The sequence below is a fragment of the Chiloscyllium plagiosum genome, unplaced genomic scaffold (genome assembly GCF_037043375.1).
Source record: "Chiloscyllium plagiosum isolate Xiang-an unplaced genomic scaffold, Cpla_swu_hap1 HiC_scaffold_21, whole genome shotgun sequence".
Lineage (NCBI taxonomy): Eukaryota > Metazoa > Chordata > Chondrichthyes > Orectolobiformes > Hemiscylliidae > Chiloscyllium > Chiloscyllium plagiosum.
The window spans coordinates 98,702,559-98,712,502 of NW_028270159.1; the positions used below are offsets into that span (position 1 = coordinate 98,702,559).

The following is a 9,944-nucleotide window of genomic DNA, read 5'->3' on the forward strand; positions in this document are numbered from 1 at the left end:
TGCCATTCCCCGGAACGTTCTGTCCCCGACATTCTATAACTGACATTCCCCGGAATGTTCTGTCTCCAACATTCTATAACTGACATTTCCCGGAACGTTCTGTCCCCGACATTCTATAACTGCCATTCCCCGGAACGTTCTGTCCCCGACATTCTATAACTGCCATTCCCCGGAACATTCTGTCCCCAACATTCTATAACTGCCATTCCCCGGAACGTTCTGTCCCCGACATTCTATAACTGCCATTCCCCGGAACGTTCTGTCCCCGACATTCTATAACTGCCATTCCCCGGAACATTCTGTCCCCGACATTCTATAACTGCCATTCCCCGGAACATTCTGTCCCTGACATTCTATAACTGCCATTCCCCGGAACATTCTGTCCCTGACATTCTATAACTGCCATTCCCCGGAACATTCTGTCCCTGACATTCTATAACTGACATTCCCCGGAACGTTCTGTCCCTGACATTCCATAACTGACATTCCCCGGAACGTTCTGTCCCCAACATTCTATACCGACATTCCCCGGAACGTTTTGTCCCTGACATTCCATAACTGACATTCCCCGGAACGTTCTGTCCCTGACATTCTATAACTGACATTCCCGGGAACGTTCTGTCCCTGACATTCTATAACTGACATTCCCCGGAACGTTCTGTCCCTGACATTCTATAACTGACATTCCCCGGAACGTTCTGTCCCTGACATTGTTTGTGAACGGCCGGACGTCAGTGAATTGAAAAAACGGTAAGATCCCGAGGGAAGAGATCCCGTTCCAGGGAGAAGGAGACACTGTTCCGAAGGCCCCTCAGGCAGTTAAAGGGGTGAATACGTTTTCCCTGCATTTACATTTCTCCACGTCACAGGATCGACCACAATTTAGACCAAAATACAGGAATTCCCAAACTCCATTTGTCTAAAGGAAACTGGGAGAGAATCCTTCAGGACAGCAACGTGTCACCCTGCGTATTCGGAACTGGGAAGGAGTGACCTGTGTCTGCTCTCGAGTGAGCGAGTGCGTGGGAATGTTCTAGAAACCATCTGTCCTTATGGATGTCTCTGTGTGTTTGGGGAGGGAGGGTTTCTTGTGGTTTATGTCACATTTTCGTCAATTATTCCGATCTTACCATTTGTTATTCCAGCTTCAATTATTTTAATAAGTCCCTGAATACCGGGACACATTTGAAAATCTCACTGGGTCCCCGATCAAATGGGTCCCTTTGCCTCCAGGCTGATGGATAATGGATTTGTTTTCCTTCCTCACAGTTAACGTAGTGACCATCTACGTCCTGCTTTATAAAGATTGTGGATTGTCTCCATGTGTCAGACGTTACCTGGGGGCCATGGCAGCGGCGGATCTCCTGGTCATTATCCTTGACCTGATCCTGAGACACATTCCCGTTGTTTATCGGGAACAGTTTGATTTCCTGAGGGTCTCCGTCCCCGTGTGTAATATCCACGCCGTCCTGCTTTATGCAGCCACTGACTGCTCTGTCTGGTTCACCGTCACTTTCACCTTTGATCGGTTTGTGGCCATTTGTTGCCAGAAGCTGAAAAGTAAATATTGCAGTGAGAAGACGGCGGCTGTGGTTCTGGGAGCAGTGACTGTGCTGAGCTGTTTAAAGAACATTTTCTGGTATTTTATGCTCTCGGCTCAGTATTTCCTGGGGAACCGCCCCTGGGTTTGTCAGGTAACACTCGCTGTTTATTACTCCAGTGTCTGGGTCACAATTGAGTTCCTCCATTACATTCTAACCCCGGGTGTCCCATTTCTCCTGATTCTGCTGCTCAATGTTCTCACCGTCAGACATATTGTAGTGACCAGCAGAGCCCGCAGGAGACTCCGCGCTCACACCAATGGGGACGCTCAGTCTGACACTGAAATGAGAAACCGAAAAAAATCCATCATTTTACTGTGTGTGATCTCGGCCAATTTCATCTTGTTATGGTCAACGTTCATGCTGTATTCTATATGGTACCGGATGTGTCAGATTGTGGATACCTCTGTGCATCTCGATTGGTTTGTGCAGGAATTGGGCTTCATGCTGCAGCTCCTCAGTTGCTGCACAAACACCGCGATTTATGCCGTGACCCAGACTAAGTTCAGGCAGCAGCTGAAGAATGTGCTGAAATATCCCTTCACCCAGATCCATCCATCACTCAAATTCCCTCATTAATCAATCCATCCGGGATTTTCTCATTTCAGTTCAGCGTTTCAGCGATGGAGCAGACTGTCGCTATGGTAACAGACTGAGGGTAGCGCTGGGTTGTCCATCCTTATCCCACAGCGGGGTTACAGGGAAACATTTCAATGTTTCTCACAACTCAGGGGCCAGTGAGAAAAGGCACCATCCCACTGACTGTATCCATCACTTCCATTTGTAAACAATAAAAATGTTGATTAAAGCGTGCCGAGCAGCAGAGTGACCGATGTTGTTGTGTGTCTTTGTGTTGGAGAAGCTGAGCTGGAGAGAGACAGACTCAGCCCCAAGTCCTGGTCCTCATGGAAGTGGAGGGCACTGGGCCCTGAGCTCAGGAGCTGGGTTTAACTCCCTCTGTACCCCCCGCCACTCCAACCTGGCCTCCCCATTTCCTCTCCCCCACTCTTCCTCCTCAATTCTCTCCCTCTCTTTCTCTTTCTGCACACTCAGTCTTTCTCACCACCTCTCCCTTTCACTCTCTCTGGTCCCCTCTCAGACACCGCCCCCAACCCCGGATTCTCCACCTGCTTCCACTATTCTTTCTGCCGCACTCTCCCCCTCTCTCTCTCACACCCCAACATGAGTTTCTCCACCTGCCTCCATTCTTCTCTCTCCCCCTCACCCTCACTCTCTCTCTCTCCTGCCGTCTCTCTCTCCCTCCCGCAATGTCGTCTCTACCCCATTTTCCCCACCTCCCACTTCCGACATCTCTCGATCATCTCACCCCCACCCCCCCACACGCAACCTCACCACCAACCCCCAGTCTCTGGGTCAGAGGGAGAGGGAAGGACTAGGGAGACAGAGTGTGTCAGAGAGAGAGGAAAGGCAGGATAGGAGGGAGAGAGATTGAGTCAGAGAGAAACGGAGGGAGGTGGGGAGAGAGAGAGACCAAGGTAGGGGGATCGAGAGTGGGAGAAGATGGAGAGAGCAAAGGAGCAGGGAGAGACAGAGGGAGAGAGAGAGGAAAGGGAGAGATAAGGTGAGGGAGGGAGAGAGAGAAATAGGGGAGGACAATGAGAGAGGGGTCAGAGAGAGGGGGACAGAGAGAGGGGGACAGAGAGAGGGGGACAGAGAGTGGGGCACAGAGAGTGGGGCACAGAGAGTGGGGCACAGAGAGTGGGGGAGATAGAGGGTGTCAGAGAGAGGGGGACAGAGAGAGGGACACCGAGAGTGGGGGAGATAGAGGGGGGTCAGGGAGAGAGGGGGACAGAGAGATGGCGACAGAGAGAGGGTGACAGAGAGAAAGGGGGACAGAGACAGAGGAGGGCAGAGGGGGGGGGGCAGAGTGTGGGGAAGATAGAGAGGGACAGAGAGAGAGGGGGACAGTGAGATGGGGGAAAGAGAGAGGCGGGTGGGAATGTGAAGGGGCAGAGAGAGGGTGACAGAGAGAGGGGCACATAGAGAGGGGGATTATAGAGGGAGACAGAGAGAGGGGGTCAGAGAGAGGGGTACAGAGTGGGGGGGAGAGAGGGGGGTCAGAGAGAGAGGGACAGAGTGTGGGGGATGGAGAGAGTGGGGGACAGAGAGAGAGGGGGACATAGAGAGGGGGCAGAGAGAGAGGGAGCAGGGAGAGGGCGACAGAGGGGGGCAGAAAGCGAGGGAGAGATCGACGGGACAGAGAGAGGGGGACAGAGAGAGTGGGGGATAGAGCGAGAGGGGACAGAGAGAGGGGGACAGAGTGAGGGGGATTGACAGAGATGAGGACACAGAGAAGGGGGGACAGAGAGATGGTGACAGAGAGATGGTGACGAGAGAAGGGGACAGAGAGAGGGGTACAGAGTGGGAGAGAGAGAGGGGGTCAGAGAGAGGGGGGTAGAGAGAGGGAGCAGAGAGAGGGCCACAGAGGGGGGCAGAGAGCGAGGGAGAGATCGACGGGACAGAGAGAGGGGGACAGAGAGAGGAGGGGACAGAGAGACGGTGACAGAGAGAGGGGGATTGACAGAGATGAGGACAGAGAGATGGTGACAGAGAGATGGTGACGAGAGAAGGGGACAGAGAGAGGGGTATAGAGTGGGAGAGAGAGAGGGGGTCAGAGAGAGGGGGACAGAGAGTGGGGGGATGGAGAGAGTGGGGGACATAGAGAGGCGGCAGAGAGAGGGCGACAGAGTGGGTGTCAGACAGCGGGGGGGAGAGAGAGAGGGGACAGAGAGAGGGGTACAGAGAGTGGGGGACAGAGAGGGTACAGAGTGGGGGGGAGAGAGGGGGTCAGAGAGAGGGGGACAGAGAGTGTGGGGATGGAAAGAGTGGGGGACAGAGAGAGAAGGGGACAGAGAGAGAGGGGGACAGAGAGAGAGGGGGACAGAGAGAAGGGAGCAGAGAGAGGGTAACAGAGAGGGGGTCAGAGAGCGGGGGAGAGAGATAGGGGACAGAGAGAGGAGGACAGAGAGAGGGGGAGATAGAGGGGGCAGAGAGAGGGGGACAGAGAGTGGGGTACAGAGAGGGGTACAGAGTGGGGGGAGAGAGGGGGACAGAAAGTGGGGGGATGGAGAGAGTGGGGGACAGAGAGAGTGGGGGACAGAGAGAGAGGGGGACAGAGAGAGAGGGGGACAGAGAGAGAGGGGGACAGAGAGAGAGGGGGGCAGAGAGGGGGGGCAGAGAGAGGGTGACAGAGAGGGGGCCAGAGAGAAAGGGGAACAGAGAGAGGGGTGCAGAGAGAGGGGTACAGAGAGAGGGGTACAGAGAGAGAGGCGAAGAGAAAGAGGGGGACAGAGAGAGAGGCGGGTGGGAGAGAGAGGGGATCAGAGAGAGGCGGACAGAGAGAGAGGGAACAGAGAGAGGGATACAGAGAGAGAGTGGGAAAAAGAGGGGGGATAGAGAGAGGCGGGTAGGAGACAGAGGGGGACAGAGAGAGGGCGACAGAGAGAGGGAGCAGAGAGCGGGGCAGAGGAAGAGGCGGATGGGAGAGAGAGGGGGTCAGAGAGAGGGCGACAGACAGAGAGGGACAGAGAGTGGAATAGATAGAGGGGGGCAGAGAGAGGGGGACAGAGAGTGAGGGGGACAGAGAGAGAGGGGGCAGAAAGAGGGTGACAGAGAGGGGGGGGGAAGAGTGGGGGAGACAGAGATCGAGGGAGACAGAGAGAGGGGAGACAGAGTGAGAAGGGGTCAGAGAGAGGGGGGACAGAGAGGGGGGACAGAGAGATGGGGGCAAAGAGAGGGGGAACAGAGAAAGGTGGGACAGAGAGAAGGGGGGATAGAGAGACGGTGTCAGAGAGAGGGGGACAGAGAGTGGGCGGATGGAGAGAGTGGGGGATAGAGAGAGAGAGGGGGACAGAGAGAGAGGGGGACAGAGAGGGGGGCAGAGAGAGAGGGGGCAGAGAGAGGGCGACAGAGAGGGGGTCAGAGAGTGGGGATAGAGAGGGGACAGAGAGATGGGGACAGAGAGAGGGCGACAGAGAGAGGGGGACAGAGAGATGGGGACAGAGAGATGGGGACAGAGAGATGGGGACAGAGAGATGGGGACAGAGAGAGAGGGGGTAGAGAGAGAGGGAGCAGAGAGAGAAAGGGGGCAGAGAGAGGGGGACAGAGAGACGGCGACAGAGAGAGGGGCGACAGAGAGAGCGGGCGACGGAGAGGGGGTCAGAGAGCGGGGAGAGAGAGAGTACACAGAGAAAGGGGGACAGAGAGAGGGGGGGCAGAGAGAGAGGGAACAGAGAGGGGGGGCAGATAGAGGGGGGACAGAGAGAGGGGGGACAGAGAGAGGGGCAACAGAGAGAGGGGGGAACAGAGAGACGAGGACAGAGAGAGGGGGGGCAGAGAGAGAGAGAGGGGACAGAGAGAGGGGGACAGAGAGGGGGCAGAGAGAGAGGGAGCAGAAAGAGGGCAACAGAGAGGTGGTCAGGGAACGGGAGAGAGAGGGGACTGTCAGAGGAGGATAGAGAGAGTGGGACAGAGAGTGAGTGGGACAGAGAGAGAGGGGGCAGAACGAGGATGACAGAGAGAGGGGGACAGAGTGGGGGAGACAGAGAGCGAGGGAGACAGAGGGAGGGGAGACAGAGGGAGGGGGGACAGAGAGAGAGGGGACAGAGAGAGAGGGGGGGAGACAGAGAGAGAGAGGGGGACAGAGAGCGTGGGACAGAGAGGTGTGGAACAGAGAGAGCGGGACAAAGAGAGAGATGGATAGAGAGAGAGGGTACAGAGAGAGAGGGGGACAGAGAGAGGGTACAGAGAGAGGGGGACAGAAAGAGAGGGTACAGAAAGCGAGGGGCAGAGAGAGAGGGGGTCAGAGACAGAGGGGGTCAGAGAGAGAGGGGCAGAGAGAGAGAGAGGGGGCAGAGGGGGGACAGAGAGACGGGGACAGAGAGAGGGGGAACAGAGAAAGGGGGAACAGAGAGAAGGGGGAATAGAGAGACGGTGACAGAGAGGGGGGCAGAGAGAGGGAGACAGAGAGATGGGGACAGAGAGAGAGAGGGGGACAGAGAGAGGGGTCGGGGGGCAGAGAGAGTGGGGGCAGAGAGAGGGCAACAGAGAGGGTGTCAGAGAGCGGGGGAGAGAGAGAGGGGGGACAGAGAGAGGGGGACAGAGAGAGAGAGGAGAGAGAGAGGGGGACAGAGAGAGAGGGGGACAGAGAGAGGGGGGGACAGAGAGAGGGGGGGACAGAATGAGGGGGGGACAGAGAGAGGGGGGGACAGAGAGAGGGGGGACAGAGAGACGGCGACAGAGAGAGGGACGACAGCGAGAGAGGGGGACAGTGAGGTGGTACAGGGAGAGGCGGGTGTGAGAGAGGGGGTCAGAGAGAGGGCGACAGAGAGAGAGCGACAGAGAGAGGGCGACAGAGAGAGGGCGACAGAGAGAGGGGGTAACAGAGAGAGGGGGGACAGGGAGCGGGGGAGATGGAGGGGGTCAGAGAGAGAGGGACAGAGAGAGAGAGGGGACAGGGAGAGTGAGGATCAGAGAGAGGGCAACAGAGAGCGGGGGACAGAGAGTGGGGGAGATAGAGGGGGTCAGAGAGAGAGGGGGGAAAGAGAGGGGGGGACAGAGAGAGGGAGGGCAGAGAGAAGGAGGGATAGAAAGACGGTGACAGAGGGGGGGGGGCAGAGAGAGGGAGACAGAGAGAGGGGTACAGAGTGGGGGAGAGAGAGGGGGTCAGAGAGAGGGGGACAGTGAGTGGGGGGCAGAGAGGGGGCAGAGAAAGTGGGGGCAGGGAGAGAGGGGGCAGAGAGAAAGGGTGACAGAGAGGGGGTCAGAGAGCGGGAGAGAGAGAGAGGGGGCAGAGAGAGGGGGATAGAGAGTGGGAGGGGCAGAGAGAGGGGACAGAGTGAGGGGGACAGGAGTAAGGGGGAAAGAAAGAGTGGGAGAGAGAGAGGAGAACAGAGAGAGGGGGACAGAGAGAGGGGTCGGGGGGCAGAGAGAGTGGGGGCAGAGAGAGGGCAACAGAGAGGGGGTCAGAGAGCGGGGGAGAGAGGGGGTCAGAGAGCGTGGGAGAGAGAGGGGACCGATAGAGGGGGACAGAGAGAGAGGGGACAGAGAGAGAGGGGACAGAGAGAGAGGGGGGACAGAGAGAGAGGGGGGACAGAGAGAGAGGGGGGACAGAGAGAAGGCGACAGAGAGAGGGGGACAGAGAGTGGGGGACAGAGAGTGGGGGACAGAGAGTGGGGGAGATAGAGGGGGTCAGAGAGAGCGCGGTCAGTGAGAGAGAGGGGGACAGAGAGAGAAGGCGGCAGAAAGAGGAGTCAGAGAGGGGGACAGAGAGAGAGGAGGACAGAGAGAGAATGGGTCAGAGAGCGGGGGACAGAGAGAGCGGGGGACAGAGAGAGGGGGGAAAAGAGAGGAGGAACAGAGAAAGGTGGGACAGAGAGAAGGGGGGATAGAGAGACGGTGACAGAGAGAGGGGGCAGAGGGAGAGAGAGAGAGAGGGGTACAGTGTGCGGGAGAGAGGGGGGGTCAGAGAGAGGGGACAGAGAGTGGGCGGTTGGAGAGAGTGGGGGACAGAGAGAGGGGGACAGAGAGAGGGGGACAGAGAGGGGGGCAGAGAGAGAGGGGGCAGAGAGAGGGCGACAGAGAGGGGGTCAGAGAGCGGGGGAGAGAGAGAGGGGACAGAGAGATGGGGACAGAGAGATGGGGACAGAGAGAGGGGGCAGAGAGATGTGGGGCAGAGAGAGTGGGGGCAGAGAGAGAGGGGGCAGAGAGAGAGGGGGCAGAGAGAGAGAGAGGGCAGAGAGAGGGGGACAGAGAGATGGGGACAGAGAGAGGGGGCAGAGAGATGTGGGGCAGAGAGATGTGGGGCAGAGAGAGTGGGGGCAGAGAGAGAGGGGGCAGAGAGAGAGAGGGCAGAGAGAGGGGGACAGAGAGACGGCAACAGAAAGAGGGCGACAGAGACAGCGGGCGACAGACAGAGAGGGACAGAGAGTGGGGAGAGACAGAGTACACAGAGAGAGGGGGACAGAGGGGGGGGGCAGAGAGAGGGTCGGTCAGAGAGGAGGGGCAAAGAGAGGGGGAACAGAGAGGGGGGGAACAGAGAGATGGGGACAGAGAGAGGGACAGAGAGAGGATGACAGAGAGAGGGGGACAGAGAGCGGGAGAGAGAGAGGGGACAGTGAGAAGGGGGACAGAGAGAGGGGGCAGAGAGAGAGAGGGGACAGAGAGAGGAGGTGACAGAGAGGGGGTCAGAGAGCGGGGGAGAGAGAGGGGACAGAGAGAGGGGTCAGAGAGAGGGGGGCAGAGAGAGAGGGGACAGAGAGAGGGGGTGACAGAGAGGTGGTCAGAGAGCGGGAGAGAGAGAGGACTGCGAGAGGGGGACAGAGAGAGAGGGGGCAGTGAGAGAGGGGGCAGAGAGAGAGGGCGACAGAGAGGGGGTCAAAGAGCGGGGGAGAAAGAGAGGGGAGAGAGAGAGGGGGATAGAGAGAGGGAGACAGAGAGAAGGGGACAGAGAGATGTCGACAGAGTGAGGGGGGCAGAGTGAGGGGAACAGAGAGAGGGGAACAGAGACGGGGATGGGGTTCAGACAGAGGGGGGCAGAGAGAGGGGGCAGAGAGAGGGGGCAGAGAGAGGGGGTAGAAAGAGGGGGCAGAAAGATAGGATGACAGAGAAGGGGTTAGAGAGCGGAAGATAGAGAGAGGGGGCAGTGAGATGGGGATAGAGAGAGGGGGACAGAGAGACAGGGGGCAGGGAGAGAGGGTGACAGAGAGGGGGTCAAAGAGCGGGGGAGAGAGAGAGGGGACAGAGAGAGGGGGATAGAGAGAGGGGAACAGAGAGAGAGAAGGGACAGAGAGAGGGGTCGGGGAGGCAGAGAGAGTGGGACAGAGAGAGTGGGACAGAGAGAGGGTCGACAGCGAGAGAGGGGGACAGTGAGGTGGTACAGGGAGAGGGGGGTGTGAGAGAGGGGGACAGAGAGTGGGCGGTTGGAGAGAGTGGGGGACAGAGAGAGGGGGACAGAGAGAGGGGGACAGAGAGAGGGGGACAGAGAAGGGGGCAGAGAGAGAGGGGGCAGAGAGAGGGCGACAGAGAGGGGGTCAGAGAGCGGGGGAGAGAGAGGGGACAGAGAGATGGGGACAGAGAGATGGGGACAGAGAGAGAGGGGGCAGAGAGAGAGGGGGCAGAGAGAGAGAGAGGGCAGAGAGAGGGGGACAGAGAGACGGCAACAGAAAGAGGGCGACAGAGACAGCGGGCGACAGACAGAGAGGGACAGAGAGTGGGGAGAGACAGAGTACACAGAGAGAGGGGGACAGAGGGGGGGCAGAGAGAGGGTCGGTCAGAGAGGAGGGGCAAAGAGAGGGGGAACAGAGAGGGGGGGAACAGAGAGAT

General features: G+C 58.2%; 1 protein-coding gene across 1 annotated transcript in view; it reads left to right on the plus strand.

The window, feature by feature from the left end:
* LOC148146519 (putative G protein-coupled receptor 139) overlaps window positions 1–2,180 on the plus strand; it is a 113,733-nt gene extending 111,553 nt beyond the window's left edge. The window contains exon 2 of the mRNA XM_087998670.1: window positions 1,270–2,180. Within this exon, the coding sequence (XP_087854796.1) occupies window positions 1,270–2,180 (911 nt within the window). The remainder of the gene's footprint in view (window positions 1–1,269) is intronic.
* Window positions 2,181–9,944: the final 7,764 nt, after the last annotated feature.